The sequence below is a fragment of the Elephas maximus genome, chromosome 18 (assembly GCF_024166365.1).
Source record: "Elephas maximus indicus isolate mEleMax1 chromosome 18, mEleMax1 primary haplotype, whole genome shotgun sequence".
NCBI lineage: Eukaryota > Metazoa > Chordata > Mammalia > Proboscidea > Elephantidae > Elephas > Elephas maximus.
This window is the reverse complement of record NC_064836.1, coordinates 17547282-17567566: the sequence shown is the minus strand read 5'-3', so window position 1 is coordinate 17567566 and position 20285 is coordinate 17547282. Positions and strand designations below refer to the sequence as shown.

At 36.9% G+C, this 20285-nt stretch overlaps 1 protein-coding gene across 8 annotated transcripts in view; it reads right to left on the bottom strand.

Moving 5' to 3' along the window:
• Window positions 1-20285, bottom strand: part of LOC126061336 (complement receptor type 1-like) — a 130689-nt gene that overhangs the window by 85396 nt on the left and 25008 nt on the right. For all 8 annotated transcript variants that reach the window (XR_007513767.1, XR_007513768.1, XM_049857835.1 and 5 more), the window contains exon 4: window positions 15157-15242. Coding sequence is in view for 6 of the 8 variants with exons in the window: in XM_049857835.1 (XP_049713792.1) it covers window positions 15157-15242 (86 nt within the window). In the remaining 2 variants the exon portion in view is untranslated. The remainder of the gene's footprint in view (window positions 1-15156; window positions 15243-20285) is intronic.

Genomic DNA, 20285 nt, shown 5'->3' with positions numbered 1-20285 from the left:
TGAAGCCATCTGGGCCAGGGCTTTTTTTTGTTTGGAGTTTTTCAATTGTGTTTTCAATCTCTTCTTTTGTTATGGATTTATTTAGTTGTTCCACCTCTCTTTGTGTTAGTTTAGGCACATCATGTTTTTCTAGAAATTCATCCATTTTTTCTAGGTTTTCAAATTTCTTAGAGTACAATTTTTTTGTACTCTATTGTTATTATTCAGTTTCCAAGTGTATGATTTCTTTTCCCTGCTTTTTCTGTTATTGATTTCTACTTTTATGGCCTTACGGTCAGAGAAGATGCTGTGTAATATTTCTATTTTTTGGATTCTGCTAAGGCTTGCTTTATGACCTAAATATGTGGTCTATTCTAGAGAGTGTTTCATGTGCACTAGAAAAGAAAGTATACTTGGCTGCTATTTGGTAGAGTGCTCTGTATATGTCTATGGGTCAAGTTAGTCGACTGTGGCATTTAGATCTTCCGTGTCTTTATTGAGCTTCTTTCTGGATGGTCTGTCCTTTGCTGAAAGCTGTGTGTTGAAGGCTCCTACTATAATTGTGTAGCTGCCTATCTCACTTTTCAATGCTGTTAGAGTTTGTTTTATGTATCTTGCAGCCCTGTCAGGGAGTGCATAACTATTTAATATGGCTATATCCTCCTGGTATATTGTCCCTTTAATCATTATATAGTGGCCTTCTTTATCCTTTGTGGTAGATTTAACTTTAAAATCTATTTTGTCAGAAATTAGTATTGCCATTCCTGCTCTTTTTTTGATTGTTGTTTGCTGATAAAATTTTTTTTTCCCATCCTTTGAGTTTTAGTTTGTTTGTGTCTCTAAGTCTAAGGTGTGTCTCTTGTAGGCAGCATATAGACAATTTGTGATTTTTTATCCATTCTGACACTCTCTGTCTCTTTATTGGTGCTTTTAGTCCATTTCCATTCAGTGTAATTATGGATAGGTATGAGTTTAGTACTGTCATTTTGAAGTCTTTTTTTGTGTGTTGTTGACAGTTTCTTTTTCCCACTTAATTTTTTGATCTGAGTAGTTTATCTTTATAAATTGTCCTTTTCTCTTATTGATTGTTGTTGATTATGTTTCTGCTGAATCTTTGTTTCTTTTATTTTGATGAGTAGGATTGTTAGTCTCCTTTGTGGTTACCTTAATATTAGCTCCTATTTTTCTAAGTTTAAACCTAATTTTTCTTTCTTTATATTGCTTTGTCTTCCTCTCCATATGAAAGATCTGTGAGTATATTTCTCAGTCCCTCTTCGTTGTTTTAATGTTGTCTTCTCTTACATAATGTTATTGCTGTTTCCCTGTTTTGAGATTTTTTTTTTTAATCTTGATTTATTTTTATGATTTCCCCATCTGGGTTGATATCTGGTTGCTCTGTCCTGTGTTCTAGTCTTGGGTTTCTAACCAGAGAACTCCCTTTGGTATTTCTTGTAGTTTTGGTTTGGTTTTTATGAACTCCCTAAACTTCTGTTTATCTGAAAATGTCCCAATTTTGCCTTCATATTTGAGAGAGAGTTTTGCTGGATATATGATTCTTGGTTAACATTTTTTTTTCCTTCAATGCTTTATATAAGTCATCCCATTGCCTTCTCGCCTGCATGGTTTCTGCCAAGTAGTCTGAGCTTATTCTTATTGACTCTGCTTTGTAGGTGACTTTTCATTTATCCCTACCCACTACCATCACTGCTGTTTATCCCTAGCCACTCTTAAAAATCTCTCTTTATCTTTGGTTTTTGCAAGTTTGATTATAATATGTCTTGGTGACTTTCTTTTAACATCTACCTTATGTGCAGTTCGATGACCATCCTGGATAGATATCTTCTCATCTTTCACAATATCAGGGAAGTTTTCTGCCAACGAATCTTCAAAAATTCTTTCTGTATTTTCTGTTATCCCTCCCTGTTCTGGTATTGCAATCACTAGTAGGTTATTTCTCTTGATAGAATACCACATAATTCTTAGGTTTTTTTTTTCTTTTTTAATTCTTTTATGTGATTTTTCTTCAAGTATGTTGGTGCCAAGTCTTTTGTGTTCAGTCTCAGTGGTTCTGGCTTCCACTTCCACGATTCTGCTCCTCTGACTTTCTATTAAGTTGTCTAATTTTGTAATTTTATTATCAATCTTCTGAATTTCTGATTGCTGTCTCTCTATGGATTCTTGCAGCTTATTAAATTTTTCTTTATGTTCTTGAATAACCTTTTTAATTTCTTCAACTGCTTTATCTGTGTGTTCTTGGCTTTTTCTGTGATTTGCCTGATCTCCTTCCTGATCTCGTTTGTGATGCCTTGAAGAGTTCTGTATATTAATCTTTTGTATTCTGCATCTGGCAATTCCAGGAAGGCACTTTCATCCAGAAGATCCCTTGATTCTTTGTTCTGAGAGCTTGTTGAAGCGATCATGGTCTGATCCTTTATATGATTTGATATTGACTGTTGTCTCCGAGCCATCTACAAGTTATTACATTAGTTTATTTTATCTTTGCTTACTGTATCCTAGCTCCTTGCTTTGTTTTGTTTCGATATGCTCAAACGGGTTGCTTGAGTGAGCTAGCTTGATTATTTTTGCCTTTGAAGCTGTAACGTCCTGTCACCAGATGGTTAAAGCTGTTATCAGGTATATGAGCCTAGGCATCCATGCACTTTTCTTGTATGGATTCAGCTCAGGTGTCCAGGTAGTTGGTTATCAGGCGTATGGTACAGGCTCTACCCTACAGTCTTAGAGGGGTAGGGGTGATTGGTGTAGGTACAGATATTTGGTTGCAGCAGGGGGTCCCACTCTGAACAAGGCAGGGGGCTGACGACCATCCCCCAAGTGCCTGTGAGGAAAGTGGGTCCTTTTTCCCTACAGTGGACAGGTGTGTGGGTTCTGCAGATGGACCATGGGCACCCAATGCTTTTGGTTGTAAGAACTGGGAGGCATCAGTTATCCTTGGACTCCTGTTGTGGGTGGCTCAGTGATGTGAGTGAGCCACCAGTCCTTAGGCCCCTAATGTGGGTAGGTGAGGACCCTGTTTAATAGGCAAAGTGGTGTCAAACACTAAACGCTCACCTCTCCATTGCACAGCTGAAACAGTTGCAGTCTGCCAACAAGGGCCTATTCTGAAACAGGCCCACAGAAGTGCATGCAGGCGGGAAAGGTTTTCAAAGTCCACAGAGCATTTATACCTGGATAGGAGCTGCTTCTCTCCTGAGCTCCCCAGATAACTGGAGTTGGTAGGTTTTTTTTCCCCCCAGTTATGAATTTATTCCATCTCCAAGGCTGGGAGAATGGCTCAGGAAGCTCAGCAGGGCCAATCTGAGGCCCAGGGAAATGGACAGCCACTGAAGGTGGTTTGGGGGTGGGGGAGGGGTGTGGTAAAATATACGCAGGCACTTAGCTTTTGCTGACAGCACCATTATTCTTCAGTTCCAGAGCTGTGAGTAGGCTGTGTGGCTGGCTCTTTCTCCCTGAGGAAACTGTGGCTGAACGCTACCACCAGCCCGCTGCAGTCACTCCTGGGCACGGTGCCTGAAGGTTTCCAGTGATTCACGTGTGGCAACGCCTCTCCGTTTCTGAACTCCCTTTCCTTCCCCTGTCGCTCAGTCCAATTTCTAACTTTCCCTTTGATGTTCAGGGCTCCTAGCTTATCATAAATTTAATCATGCCACTCATTTTTTTGGTTCTTTTTTGTAAGTGGTATCACTGGAAGTGTCTGAATACTCCACCATCTTGGACCTGCCTCTGGCCAAAACATATTACAATCAAACATGCTAAAACCAAAGATAAAGAGAGAATTTTAAGAGCTGCTACTGATAAATGAAAAGTCATCTACAAAGGAGAGTCAATAAGACTAATCTCTGACTACTCAGCAGGAACTATGCAGGCAAGAAGGCAATGGGACGACGTGTATAAAGCTTTGAAGGAAAAAAAATTCCAAAAAAACTGACTCTCAAATATGATGGTGAAATTAGGGCATTTCTTTATAAACAGAAATTAGGGCATTTCTTTATAAACAGAATTTTAGGGAATTTGTAAAAAACAAACCAAAATTACAAGAAATACTAAAGTGAGTCCTTCAGTTTGAAAATCAATAACATCAGATAACAACTCGAGACTAGAACACAGGACAGAGCAGAGAGATATCAACCCAGATAGGGAAGGTACAAAAATAAATCAAAGCTAAAACACTGAAAATAGGGAAATGGAGATGTCAGTATGTAAAAGATGACAACATTACAACAAAAAAGAGGGACTAAATAATGTAGCCATAGATCTTTCACATGGCGAGAAAGCCAAGGTGATATAAAGAAATAAAAGATTGGTTTAACTTAGAAAAATAGGGGTACATATTAAGGTAAACACAAAGGAAAATAACAATCCCACACGTCAAAATAAAAAACAAGAAAAACATAATGACTCAGCAAATACAAAATCAACAACAGTGAAAAAGGTGAAAAAATCTATAAAGAAAAATGACCCAGCACAGAAAATTAAGTGGAACAAAGAAACTGTCAACAACCCACACAAAAAAGACATCAAAATGACAGCACTAAACTCATAAAAAAAAAAAAAAAAAAAAAAACTCATACTTACCCGTAATTATGCTGAATGTAAATGGACTAAATGCACCAATAAAGAGACAGAGAGTGGCAAAATGGATAAAAAAAAAAAAAAGATCCATCTATATGCTGCCTATGAGAAACACACCTTAGAATTAAAGATGCAAAAAACTAAAAGTCAAAGTATGGAAAGATATATATCAAGCAAAGAACAATAATAAAAAAAAAGAGCAAGAGTAGCAATTTTAGTCTCCAATAAAATAGGCTTTAAATTTAAATCCACTACAAAGGATAAGGAAGGCCACTGTATTAAAACAAAAGGGTCAATAGACCAGGAGGACATAACCATGATAAATATTTATGTACCCAATGACATGGCTCCAAAGTACATAAAACAAACTCTAATTGATCTGAAAAGAGAAATAGACAGCTCTACAATAATAGTGGAAGACTTCAACATACCACTTTCAGTGAAGGACAGAACAACTAGAAAGAAGCTCAATAAAGACACAGAAGATCTAAATGCCACAATCAACCAATTTGATCTCATAGACATATACAGGACACTCCACCCAACAGCAGCCAAATAGACTTCTTTTCCAATGCACATGGAACATTCTCCAGAATAGACCACATATTAGAGCACAAAGCAAGCCTTAACAGAATTGAAAGCATCGAAATATCATGAAGCATCTTTTTTGACTATGAAGTCATAAAAGTAAAAATTAATAACAGAAAAACCAAAGAGAAAGAAATTAAATACATGGAAACTGATCAATACCTTGCTCAAATACTGCTGAGTTATAGAATAAACCAAGGATGGAATAAAGAAATTCACAGAATCAAATGAGAATGAAAACACACCCTATCAGAACCTTTGGGACACAGCAAAAGCAGTACTCACAGGTCAGTGTATAGTAATAAACACACACATCCAAAAAGAAAAAGGGGCAAAAATCAAAGTATTAAGCCTACAACTCAAAAAAGTAGAAAGTCAGCAGCAAAAGAAGCCCTCAGCGACCAGAAGAAAGCAAATGATAAAAATTAGAGCAGAATTAAATAAAATAGGGACTAGAAAAGCAACTGAAAGAGTTACAAGACCAAAACCTGGTTCTTTGAAAAGATCAACAAAATCAGTAAACCATTGGCCAAACTGACCAAAGAAAAACAGGAGAGGAAGCAAATAACCCCAATAAAAAATGAGATGGGCGATATCACAACAGGCCCAGCTGAAATTAAAAGAATCATAAAAGAATACTATGAAAAATTGTACTCCAACAAGAGGAAACGGACAAATTTCTAGAAACTCACTACCTACCTAAACTCACACAAAGAAAGGGAGAACAACTAAATAAACCCATAACAAAAGAAGAGATTGAAAAGGTAATTAAAAACCTCCCAACAAAAGAAAGCCCTGGCCCTGACGGCTTCACTGCAGAAGTCTACCAAACTTTCAGAGAAGAGTTAACACCACTACTACTAAAGGTATTTCAGAGCATAGAAAAGGATGGAATACTCCCAAAACTCATTCTATGAAGCCAGCAGAACCCTGATACCAAAATGTGATAAAGACATCACAAAAAAAGAAAACTACAGAAATTATCCCTCATGAACATAGAAGTAAAAATCCTCAACAAAATTCTAGCCAATAGAACTCAACAACATATCAAAAAAATAATTCACCATGACCAAGTAGGATTCATATCAGTTATGCAGGGATGGTTCAACATTAGAAAAACAATCAATGTAATCCATCCCATAAATAAAAGACAAGAACTACATGACCTTATGAATTGATACAGAAAAGGCATTTGACAAAGTCCAACACCATTCATGACAAAAACACTCAGCAAAATAGGAATAGAAGGGAAATTCCTCAACATAATAAAGGGCATTTATACAAAGCCAACAGCCAACATCACCCTAAATGGAGAGTCTGAAAGAATTCCCCTTTAGGTTTGGAACCAGACAAGGATGCCCTTTATCACCACTCTTATTCAACACTGTGCTGGAGGTCCTAGGCAGAGCAATTAGACTGGGAAAGAAATAAAGGGCATCCAAATTGGCAAGGAAGAAGCAAAAATATTCTTATTTGTGGATAATATGACCTTATAAACAGAAAACCCCGAAGAATCCACAAGAAAACTACTGGAACTAATAGAAGAGTTCAACAAAGTGTTAGAGTATAAGAAAAACACACAAAAATTAGTTGGATTCCTCTATACCAACAAAGACAGCTTTGAAGAGGAAATTACCAAATAAATACCATTTATAATAGCCCCCATGAAGATAAAATACTTAGGAATAAATCTAACCAGAGACATAAAAGACCTGTACAAAGAAAACTACAAGGCACTACTGCAAGAAACCAAAAGAGACCTACATAAGTTGAAAAACATACCTTGCTCATGAATAGGAAGACTCAATATTGTGAAAATGTCACTTTTACCCAAAACTATCTACAAACACAATGCAATCTCGATCCAGATCTCAACTACAGTTTTTAATGAGATGGAGAAACAAATTATCAACTTCATATGGAAAGGAAAGAAGCCCCTGATAAGCAAAGCATTATTGAAGAAGAAGAACAAAGTGGGAGGCCTCATACTACCTGATTTTGGAACCTATTATACTGCCATGGTTGTCAAAACAGCCTGGTACTGGTACAATTACCGATACATAAACCAAAGGAACAGGATTGAGAATCCACATAAATTCATCCACCTATGAGCAGCCGATATTTGACAAAGGCCCAAAGTCCGTTAAATGGGGAAAAGACAGTCTCCTTAACAAATGGTACTGGTATAACTTGATATCCATCTTTAAAAAAAAAATGAAACAAAACACATACCTTACACCATGCACAAAAGCTAACTCAAAATGAATCGAAGACCTAAATATAAAATCTAAAATGATAAAGATCATGGAAGAAAAAGTAGGGACAACATTAGGAGCCCTAACACGTCACATAAAGAGTATACAAAACATTACTAACAATGCACAAACACCAGAAAAGAAACTAGATACCTGGGAGCTCCTAAAAATCCAACACTATGCTCATCAAAAGACTTCACTAAAAGAGTAAAAAGATCACCTACAGACTAGGAAAAAAATTTGGCTATGACAAAGCCGGTCAGGGTCTAGTCTCTAAAATCTACAAGATATTGCAAAACCTCAACAACAAAAAGACAAATAACCCACTTAAGAAATGGGCAAAGGATATGAACAGGCACTTCACCAAAGAAAACATACAGGTAGCTAACAGAAACATGAGGAAATGCTCACATCATTAGGCATTAGAGAAATGCAATCAAAACAACAATGAGATACCATCTCACCCCAACAAGGTTAGTGTTAATCCAAAAAACACAAAATAATAAATGTTGGAGAGGTTGTGGAGAGACTAGAACACTTATACACTCTTGGTGGGAATGTAAAATGGTATAACCACTTTGGAAATTGATTTGTCACTTGATCCAGCAATCCCACTCCTTGGAATATATCCTAGAGAAAGAAGAGCTGTCATACGAATAGATATATGCACATTCATGTTCACTGCAGCACTGTTCACAATAGCAAAAAATGGAAACAACCTAGGCGTCCATCAACAGATGAATTGATAAATCATTGTATATTCACAAAATGCAATACTATGCAACAATAAAGAACAATGATGAATCTGTGAAACATAGCATGGACAAATCTGGAAGGCATTTTGCTGAGTGAATTAGTTGCAAAAGGATAAATATTGTATGAGGCCACTATTATAAGAACTCAAGAAGAGGTTTAAATACAGAAGAAAATATTCTTTGATGGTTACGAGGGTATAATGGTGGGAGGGAGAGAGAGGGCTTTCACTAAGTAGATAGTAGTTGGTGGGACACCATGGGAGAGCCTGTACAGGGGAGTCCATGAAAGGACATAAGGTCTCTCCATCTTCGCCTAGGCAAAGCCAAACCCCATGCTAATGTCTGCATATACGGCCAGTAAATCGCCCCCCTCCCCCCATGCATGTGCATTGATCTGTAGAGTCTAAGCTGTCCCAGACTTCTTGTAGAAGGGCGAAGGAAACCAATCCCAGAATTACACTCAGGGCTACAGCCCAAACCTCAGAAGACAGAGGGAGTCTAACACACTATAAAATTCATCCACTTCAGGGAGAATCACCCACAGACTTAATCAACCAGAAAAAAGAAAAACCTCAAACAGAATACCTGACTCAGCACTGAAAAAACCTAAGGACAAGAGTACCCTCTACTGGTTCTTAGGAGAAGATAAAAGTACCAAACACAACCCACTGCCACTGAGTTGATTCTGACTCATAGCAACCCTGTAGAAGATGCTACATGCCACTGAGTCGGTTCTGACTCATAGCAACCCTCAGGGTAGAGTAGAACTGTCCCACAGGGTTTCCAAAGAGCAGCTGGTGAATTCAAACTGCCGAGCTTTTGGTTAGCAGCTGTATCTCTTAAAGCTAAATCTAACAAGTACAACTCCTTTGAAAATCAGAAAACTTAGAATTAAAAATATATAAATAAAAAGATATTAAAATGTCCCATGTTCAACAAAAAAAATAGTAAAATATACAGAATCACTAGAGAAGAAGGATCAATCAAAAGGAAAACATGAAGAAGAGGAAATTTTCACTATGGAGGCCAGACTAATGCAAAGACTTGATAATTTTCAGAGTTGGTGCTAAATATGTTTAAAAAAAGCCAAAAAGCACACAGAAAACAAACTAGTGGAGATCAGGAAACACATGGAAGAACAAAATGAGAGACTCAACGAGGAAATCAACATCAATAAAACCAAAGAGAACTACTGGAACTGAATAAAGCAACAGATTTGAAAAAAAGCAAGAGAAACACTCAACAATAGAGTCAAATAAACAGAAGATAGAATAAATGAACTAGAAGACAAAATAACTGATCTATTAAGTCTTTAGAGAAATAAGAGAAAAGAACAAAGAGAGGTGAACAAACCAAAAGGGAATATGGGATTCAATTAAAGAATCTAACATTAGAATTATTTGGAATCCCAGAGCACCATGACAACGATAAAGGCATAGAGATGATTTTCCAAGAGATAAGTAGAGAAAATTTCCCAGATCTGAACAGAGAAACAAGCCTACATATATAGGGAACTACGTGAACGCAATTAGAAGAGATGCAAAAAGATCAACTCTGCACCACATCCTAATAAAATTCTCGAAAACCGAAGACAAGGAGAGAATTCTGGAAGCAGCAAGAGAAAAATGCAATATAACATACAAAGGGGCTTTCATAAGAATTAGTGTGGATTTCTCCCCAGAAACTCTAGAAGTCAGAAGATGATGGAGTGACATATATAAAATGCTGAACTACAACAATTGCCAACTAAGAATTCTTTACCCAGCAAAGCTGTCATTCAAAAATGAGGGGGTAATCAAGATATTCTCAAACAGAAGCTCCGGAAATTTGCCACTACCAGACCAGCTCTGCAAGTATTACTCAAGGGAGTACTCCAAATGGGAAAGGAAGGGCATTAAATGAATACTCACATCTATACGTGGGAAAAAAATAAAAAAATAAGAGAGAGAGAGATCTCCAAAAAGCGCAACAACACAGGCAATAAGTACCAAGCATATGATATTTTCAGGGAATAAACTCAATAATTAAACCCCACAAATAATATAACATCAAGTTTGTAAGAAATAAGTACAGAGTAAACTTATCAAATGTAAGTTGTATATTGATGTTAATGGAGACACGCCATCAGAAATGGGGGAGGGAGGAGCATATCAGGAGTAGATTTATTATCTTAAAATTGTATGTTAACTGTTGTTCATGTGTTAAAAGTTGTTGCAACTGTAAGTTGTATAATGTAACATATGTGGTAACCACTAGGAAATCACCAAGAAGAAATGTCAGAAGAGAAGTAGCAAAATGGCTCATCACAAGAAAGCAGCTAAATACAAAAAAATAGAAAAATTAGAATAAAAAATAAAGAAGATAAGAAAACAGGAAAAAAATAGCAAAATGAATGAGGTATATACTTCATTTTCAGTAGTGACCTTAAATATAAGCCTAAACGCCCCACATAAAAGGTACAGAGTGACAGAATGGGTAAAAAAAAAACATGATCCATCGTTTTGCTATCTACAAGAAATACACATTAGACATAAGGGCACAGACAGACTAAAAATAAAAGGATAGAGAAAAATATCCTACATAACCAATAACAGAAAAAGAGCATGGGTGGCTTTACTGACATCAGATAAAATAGTGTACTTTTATGCAAATAACGCACACTTTCTGGGCTTGTTTACTGGCAGTGTCCTCCCTCCCAGACGTATTTGCATAGGTGCCACTATGGCAGTTTTCTTTTTCTACATGTTTTGCTAAAGAAAAATCAGCACAGCATGCTACATTGGTTTATTCCAAGAATGTAAAATTGTAATTTAAAGGCAGTTTGCCTTCTAAAAATCAAAGTAATTGTCATGGATTAAATAATGCTCCCCCCCAAAATGTGTGCATTAACTTGGTTAGGCCATAATTCCCAGTATTCTGTGGCAGTCTTCCATTTTGTGATTGTAATTTTATGTTAAAGAGGATTAGGGTGGGGTTGTAACACCACCCTTACCCAAGTCACCTCCCTGATGCAATCTAAAGGGAGTTTCCCTGGGGTGTGGCCTGAACCCTATTTTATCTCTGGAGATAAAAGGACAGGGAAGCAAGCAGAGAGTTGGGGACCTCATACCACCAAGAAAGCAGCAGCAGGAGTGGAGTGTGTCCTTTGGACACAGGGTCCCTGGGCCTGAGAAGCTCCTTGACCAGGAGACGATTGAGGACAAAGACTTTCCTCCAGAGCTGAGAGAGAGAGAAAGCCTTCCCCCTGGAGCAAAAGCCCTGAATTTGGACTTTTAGCCTACTTTACCGTGAGGAAATAAACTTCTCTTTGTTAAAGCCATCCACTTGTGGTATTTCTGTTATGGCAGCACTAGATGACTAAGACAGTAATTCACTACATTGAAAAAATAAAGGTGAAACAGATATGATTATTTCAACATATGTAGCCAAAGTACTTGATAAATTTCAACATGCATTAATGATGAAAAAAAAAAAAAGTTTAGGAATTCGGGATATAAGAAAACTTCCCTAACCTGGGGGAAAAAAACCTATGGCAAACACCAGATTCAATGGTGAAATATTTCAATTTTTCCCTTTGAGATGGAGAAGCCCCACCAGTCCTGCCACCACCGGTGTTCAGCGTTATACTGTTGGTCCCAGCCAGTGTAATAAAGCAAGGGAAAAAAGTTATTAACTGTGTGGTGGTTTTGTATGCTGTTGCCTTGGTTAAGTTGAAACTGAGTTTCCCAGACTCAGTTCCTTGTATAGTTCTGGGTTAAGAGCTGGAACAAGAGAAATTGGCATGGGATTTGGGAGGCAGAAGTGAAAACAGCAGCCATTCCATTCAGAAGGTCATCATTGCTAGAAGTGACGAGAGACAGATACGGAGATGCTGCCGGTTTCAGTTTGTCCTTGCTTTCCTTGCCTCTAGCAAGCTATCCTTCTCATGTGCTGGTCCTCCTCGGCAATGCTGATCCCAGCCCACCCCCAGAAGCTTCACTCAAAGAAGCAGCAGCCACGAACAGTTAACCATCTTCTTCACTTTTTTTTCCATATATCATGAATTGCTAAGTATTTCTGTCATTAATGCATGTTGAAGTTTATCAGTGTCTACACCAGCCTTCTTGACAGTTCTTTTCCAGCGGTCACATGTCCCTAGTTTCCTGAAAGCTCAGACTCATTCCTGCCTGTGCCAACGTGGGCTAGTTAGTGACTTTTCTCTGATCTTTTTAGACCAGCTCTTCCTATAACTGGGTAAGGTCTAATTCTTGTAATAAATCTTTTATTTCATAATATTGATAGTAGTTCTGTTTTCCTGATTGGACCAAAATTTATCCTAGGGTATCAGAACCTTAATGACGGGAATTTGGGATTGGTGCTCTAATGTGATTAGATTAAGGGCATTCTTGTTAATGCTTCCAAAAAACAAGGCACACAAATAGTCCATGCAGATAATGACGAAAAAGTAAACCAAATTCTAACCTGTAGACACCTGTAATCAATAGTGACCAAGTAGTTACTGCCATAGAACATTTTAGGGAAGGTGTATAATGGACTGGCTGCTTGCTTCTAAGTATCCTGGAGAATTTAGAGAGAGAAAAAAAAGATGAATTCAGGATTTTAAATTCCTGCTTAATATCTGGATCTGAAACCTTCTATGTCTGTCCTAAAAGAAACACATCATGTAGCCACAGGGCCAAGATTTCTTTTAAAAACAAACCCAACGTGAATTGGATTCACAACCTCACAGGATCTCTTACATTAAAGTTGGGGCACTGATTGGGAAGAAGTGGACCCTGACAACAGGAAAGAGCACATATGGACAGAATCTAATGAAGCAGAATACTTTGAACGCTGAAATTCTGCAGAACCTCCTTTACTAACAGATAAGCAGTACTTCCTTCCTTGTCTGAGGAGATAAGCCTCCCCTTGCCTCAAGAAACTATAATGGCCTCCCGTTAGGCAGTTGCCCTGAAATGGTTGCTAGAGAAAATATGGGATGCCTAGTTAAATTTGAATATCAGATAAACAACAAAAAATTTCTTAGTGTAAGTGTGTCCCAAATATTGCGTGGCACATATTTACACTAGAAAGTTCTTTGTTGCTTATCTGAACTTCAAATTTAACTAGCATCCTGTATATTTATTTGTTAAATCTTACAGCCCTACTTGGTGGTATTCATTACGGTGGGATAAATTAGGACCAATAACTCAGGATCTACCCTCACCACCTCTGAAGTCTTTTAACTAGACTTAAGTCCCAGCAGGCCCTGGGGTGGGGTGGGGCAAAAGCTATGCAAGTGAGGATATGAAAGACACAGCAAAGGGATTCAACATGTAAATTTGAGCTCTAACAGTATGTTTAGTTGGTTGACTGAAACCTGCATACAAAGGTTGCATATAGGAAATGAAGTTGAAAGGCCAGAACTTCCTTAATGTACCACAGAGGAAGAAATACTATAGCTTAGAGAGGTTGGAATGCTAGAGTAGATTTATCATGGAAGGGCTGCTCACCCACTTCCTAACTATGTCCACTGGCAGGGTGTTTGGAAGATAGGACCTTTACCCAAGGCTTTGAGTGATTCAAGAAGGGCGTTTCGGCACCATTGAAGAGCTCTGTGATGGCTATTCTCCGTAGGCCGGGAATGACCCTGGGAGTTGTTGCCACTGAAATGGGCCCCTGGAATTCAATGAGGATGATGGGATCTCAGGGTGGTAGGGGACAAGTGGGAGCACTTAATCACCAGAGACAGGATGAATTATCATAATGGTGAGCAGAGCTGAAGTGACAATCAGAATGATTTGACTGCCAAGATCTTTGGTTTGATTAGGGTGTCTCTAAAACCGAAGAAGATGGGTAGCTGACTAAAGTTTTGTTTGATATTCTTGAAGATAAATCATGGTCTAGGTCTGAAGAAAAGATCTAGGTCTGGTGAAGAATTCTGACTTGAATTCCTGCAAAAAACCATCAAGGTTCCTCAACCAATCCTCAGACTTGAACAGACTAGATCTCCTTGAATGAATGGGAAATTGGATCTTTGTGAGGAAGAACCACATAACATAGCCTTCCCTAAATGGACATGTAACCATTTATAAGTGTTTGGATATGAAAATGTTACAGAACTAGTAATAGAGATTAAAAAATAGATATAAGTGTAGACGTTTTCTACAGCTTAATAAAATGAGATTTTGCCAAATGTGTTGTTTTGTCATCTGATTTTTTCACATAAAATATATAGAATAAACATCTTTATATATCATTAAGTGTTTCCTGTTTTTTTTTTTTTAATGTCCGAATAACATTTCAGTGTAAAGATATACTTCTAATTCTGCATGGCTATTTTATGTTTCTTAGGAAATTCTTTATGGTCATTTTTAACATGTCTCATTCCTTCTAGTAGATTATTTCTAAACCATACTTTGAAATGTATAATACATTAAGACTACTCAAAACTGTTTACTGTTAAAAGAATGCTGCAATGTAAAGTTTATAGTGAACTCCTTGCAAAAATCTGTGTTTATTTCCAAAGTATAAATTCCAAGATGTGGATCAAAATATATGCCCATTTTTGAGGCTTATAGGACACAGTGCCTTTCAAGAGGGTCTGTTGTCTATTTCACTTTCACCAGAGGTACCTGTGTGTGCTGATTCGTCTGCACCTTCACAAAAGATGGATAGGATCACTTTTGAAAATCTTTGCTAAGTTGCCAAGCAGAATAATTCTACTGGGGGTGGTAGAGCCAATACAATTGCATGTCAGTGGAAGTGAGAATGAAGTGTGAAGGCTTTTATGAATTTAAGTCTCCAGATTCAGAAAAGTTATATCCCAGGATGAGAAATAACTTAAGGAAACAATTGCCTGAACACTGGAAGTATTTTTGGGAACATTACAGCTGTCTTCAGCTATCTGAAGGAAGAAATGCACAAAAGGAATTTGATTAAGATTTTTGTAATTTCAGGGGAAATAGAATCTATTGGTAAAGATAATGGGAAGGAATATGTCAACTCACGCTCACAAATAGGTGCCTCCTTCTCCCACAGGACAGTGTGGCCTGAGACGATACATGTATTAGAGGAGTGACCAATGAGTCGGAACCTAGACGCAAAGAAAATGAAAGGTTATATTCTAAGGGTGTTTCTAATCTCCCATTTAAAATAAGAGATCACAATCTTGGAGAATTCTGAAGGACAGTTTCCACTTGGCAAAGTCCTATCACTTTCTCAAGTTTCATATCCTTTTTTAGGCTTTTTGAGTTTCTTCTTCATGCCTTCTTGACTGGATGAGATCTTGTTTATTACATTAAGGCACATTTTTATATCATTCTAAAGTATATTATAGTTGTATGTATAACTTGTATGTCGTAGGTATACGTGTATGTTCCCTTTATAGGTATTTTATGCCTTGTGAGTATTAATTTGTGAATAAATGTATGAGTGAATGCTTTTACCAGTTCATCAAACTAGAATCCAAAGCAATCCAAGCTGATCAAAAATAGCTGAACACTTATCTCATACTAAAAATGTTAAAGGCAACAGTTCTCAATTAGATGAGATCTTTCTTCTTTATTACCTTAAGGTACATTTTTATATCATTCCAAGGTAAATAATAGTAATTTCACACAAGTTTCACTTCTTTAAAGCATTATAAGCTTCTTGAGTGCAGGGAATTTGTCATGCACATGTCTGTATCCTGTGTGTGTTGTATGTATGTGTTGCATGTATACATACACAAACTGTTGAAGTGTGCCATAAAACTTGGAAAATTCATGACATTTATTTTTACTTCAACTGAGATTCTACAGTGCTGGGCTGAACTGGTGCAGAGTAGGACCAATCTTGATACTACTCCAAATTAAGAGGAATAAAGTAATGCCAAATAATAGTCATATGTTTACTGGTGCAGCTAAGAACTTTGTCTTCAGAATATGTAAGAAAATATGGCACCGCAAGCTTTACTCAAACAGCAGGATAGTGCCAAATACAGATCAAATGAATAGGGAGGTAACAGTAGATGTTTCTGAAGAAACTTGAAGTACTGTTATGTTGTAGTAGTGGTTGTCTTGTAATTACTAATGCCTTTAGTAGTCTTTTCAGTTTTTTAAAAAAACGGTATGTTGTTTTTAGGTGACGTTGAGTCGATTCTGACTTATAGCAACCCCATATGCAGAGTAGAACTGCCCTATAAGGTTTTCTTGGCTGTGATGTTTACGGAAGCAGATCGCCAGGTCTTTCTCCTGCAGAGGTGCTGGGTGGGTTTGAACCACCAACCTTTCGGTTACCAGCTGAGCCCTTAACCATTGTGACACCAGGGCTCCTTCCTTCCAGTGTACCACCCAGAATTAAAATATCCTCAATTGTGCTGGAACACACATGCAGACAGAAACTAATGGAATAAAGAAAGGCTGCATGCAGTCTTTCCACTACAGGTGTATCTCCTTCTGCCTTTTTGCCTTCAGAGCAGAGGATCATGGAGATCTCTCTGGCTTTTGATATTACAGAAGGTATTTCTTAAAGTGCTCTTTGTGATTTTCTAACCATAACTGAGGCAAGTTTTGAGTTAGCAATTTTTCTCCATATACAATTGTCTTGTGTTTCAGTAATGAACACATCATGAATCAAAAGATATTTTTGTATTCACTGGTCAAGGGGACCCAGACAGAAGAATGTTTTAATTTATTAAACTTGTATCCTAAAGTTGAATAAAGTAATTGAACAAATAATGGTTAGATGTCTTTTCTGCCAGGGTGTTTAAGAGAAAATAAGGCAAAGAGTTAAGACCCATGCTACTTAATTTTAACTATGTTGAGGGAGAGGAACCAGAAATTGTTATATACATTTTCACAGTTGAAGTCTTTACATCCCACCCTACTTTTCTGGGTCTCCTGGAGAAGAGAGGCTGTGGAGTCATACACCTAAGCCACAGTACAGGAAAGGCCATGACCACTTCATTAAAAGAAACCACATACAGCTTGGGGTAAACGTGTCTAGACTTTAAGAATCTTGCACCCACAGACTAAGGTGTGACAGTAGAGGTCTGGGATATTCCTGCATTTCCTTTTTTTTTTCTTTTTTGTCTATACCTCTTGGGTCATGTGGATAGATTAGGAAAAAATGGGGTGGGGGGGACTGAATTATTCATTAGTTCAAAGATGTCTTTTGTAGGAAGCCTATCTCCTTAGAAATTTAGCAACTTTTTTATATGAGGTTTTTTTATTTTGAAATAATTGTAGATTCACATGAAATTGTAGAAAATAATACGGAATACCTGTGAATTCTTTATTCATTTTCTCCAAAATTGCATCTTACAAAGCTGTAGTACAATATAACAATCAGGATGTTGACATTGATATAATCTACTGATTTTGTTCAGAGTTCCTCGCTTTTCCTTGTCTCCAACTGTGTGTGTGTGTTTGTATTCAATTCTGTGCTATTTATCACCTGTGTAGGTTCATATACCCACCACAGTAAGAACGAGAACAGCTTTTTCTTTTTTTAATGCCTATGGATGTCCAGTTATGTCAGTATCATTTGCTTTCTTCCAGTGAAACTGTTTTTGCACCTTTGTCAAAATTCAGTGGGCATATTGTGGGCCAGTTTCTGAGTTCTCTGTTCTATCCCAATTGATCTATTCTTATACTAATATCACACTGTATTGATTATTGTAGCTAATATACTAAGTCTTAATATTGAGTAAAATGATTGCTCCACTTTATTCTTCTTTTTCAAGTCAGTTTTCATCATTTCAGGGGTTGCCTTTTCACATAAACTTTGGAATAAGCTTGCCTATATCTACAAAATAACCTTGATGGGATTTTGATAGTATTTTCTAGTTTGATTCCATTATGATTGGTGAACACACTCTGTATGATTTCAGTTGTTTTAAATGTGCTGACATTTGCTTTATGACTCAGGATATAGTTTATCTTGATGAATGTTCCACGGGCACTCCACTCGAAAAGAATGTGTGTTCTGCTGTTGTTGGGTGAATGTTCTATAAATGTCAATTAAATTCTGTTTGTTGATGGTGTTGTTCACTTCTTCTACATCTTTGTTAGTTTTCTACCTGGTAGTTCTGTCAGTTGCTGAGAGTGGGGTGTTCAAGGCCGCAGTAATAAGTTTGGATTTATCTACTTCTCTTTTTAGCTCTATTAGTTTTTGTTTCATATATTTTGAAGCTCTGTTGTTTGGTGCATATACACTTGGGTTAGCTATGTCTTCTTGGAGGAGTCCCTGGGTGGTGAACATAGTTAAGCACTTGACTACTAGCCAAAAGGTTGGCAGTTAACCCGCTTTGGGAGACAAGCCTGGTGATCTGCTTCCAAAAGGTCACAACCTGGAAAATGCCTATGTAGCAATTCTACTCTGCATACGTGGAATCATCATGGGTCAGGACTGACTCATGCAACAACAAAAATGTCTTCTTGGCGGATTGAACCTTTTATTATTATATAATATCTTTGCCCCTAGTCATTTGATTTGCTTTGATATCTACTTTACCTGATATTAATATAGACACGCCTGCTTTTAAAAAATAAATGTAGCATTAACACCTTTTCTACCCTTTTACTTTCAACCTACCTATGCCACTGTGTTTGAAGTGACCTTCTTACAGACAGCATATAATCGAGTCATGTCTTTTATCCACTTTGCCAATCTGTTTTTTAATTGATATACTTAGACCATTTACATTTAAAGGAATTACATGTTAGGGCTTAAGTCTTACACTTTATTGTTTTCTGCTTTTCTTTTATTCTTCTGTTTCTCTTGCTTTCATATGGATTATTTGAACTTTTAAAGGATTTTGCCTTGTTTTATTTAAACTGTTTTTGAGTATATTGCTTTGTATAGTTTTCTTTGTGGTTGGTCTAGGTATTACACTATACATATGTAATTTACCTATGTTTTACCATTGCTAACAGTGTTTTTCCTTTGGTATTGGTATTGATATTTTGCACTCTTGAGTCAGTTATTAACAACTTACCTCCATTCAGGTCCCTTTACCTGCCTAAATTTTTAAATATAATGGTCTTAGTAATTCTTCAAAATACATTTAGCAACACAACTGGTGTTGTTACAATTTTTGCTTCAGCTATTAAATATGATTTAAGAAACTCATGAGGAGAAAGGTAGTCTATTACCCCTGATTTTACCCATTGTGTTGTTTTTCTTTCCTTTCTAAAGTTCCAAGCCTTCCTTCTGTTATCATTTCTTTTCTGTTTGGAGAGTTTCCTTTAGGCATTCCTTAAGGATAGGTGTGCTAGCAACAAATTTTATTAGTATGCCTTCATCTGGGAAAGTTTTTATTTCCCCTTCATTCATGAAGAATGTATCCTTTCTCTCTAGGAGTTTTTAAGATTTTTTTCCTTAACTGTAGTTTTCAGAAGTTTAATTATGATGTATGTTGGTGTAGATTTCTTTGGGTGTACCCTATCTGGGCAGTTTCTTGAAGTTTATGGCTTTCACCAGATTTGAAAAGTTTTCAGCCGTTATTTTTTTAATGTTTTTTTCAGCCGCCTTTTTCCTTTTCTTCTGGGACACAGATGATACAAATGTTAGATCCTTTGTTGTCCCATAGCTCTCTGAGGCCCTGTTCATTATTTTTTTTGATCTATTTTCTTTCTGTTGTTCAAATTAAAAAAATTCTATTGATTTATCCTCAAGTTCATGGATTCTGTCATCTGTCATCTCCATTCTACTATTGAGCCCATACAGTGAATTTTTTATTTTGTGTATTGTATTTTTCAGGTCTATAATTTCATCTTTTTTTTTTTTTTTTAGTATAACTTCTATTTGTTGAAGTTTTCTGTTTTATTTTATTATTTATTTCAAGGGAATTTATAATTACTTGTTGAAGCAATTTTATAGTAGTCACTTTGAAACCTTTGTTAGATAGCCCAACATCCAATTGATCTTGGTATTGGCATCAGTTGGTTGTCTTTTCTCATTCAGGTTGTGATTTTCCTACATCCACAAATGATATGACAAATGATATCCAATTGTATCCTGAACATTTTGGATAGGATATTAGGAGAGTCTTGAGCCTATTGAAATCTTCTATTTCAGCAGGCAGTCACCTGTTAAGGTTTGGCATGTAAGTTCTGGTATACTTTTGTGGGCTCTAGTACCAACGACAATTTAG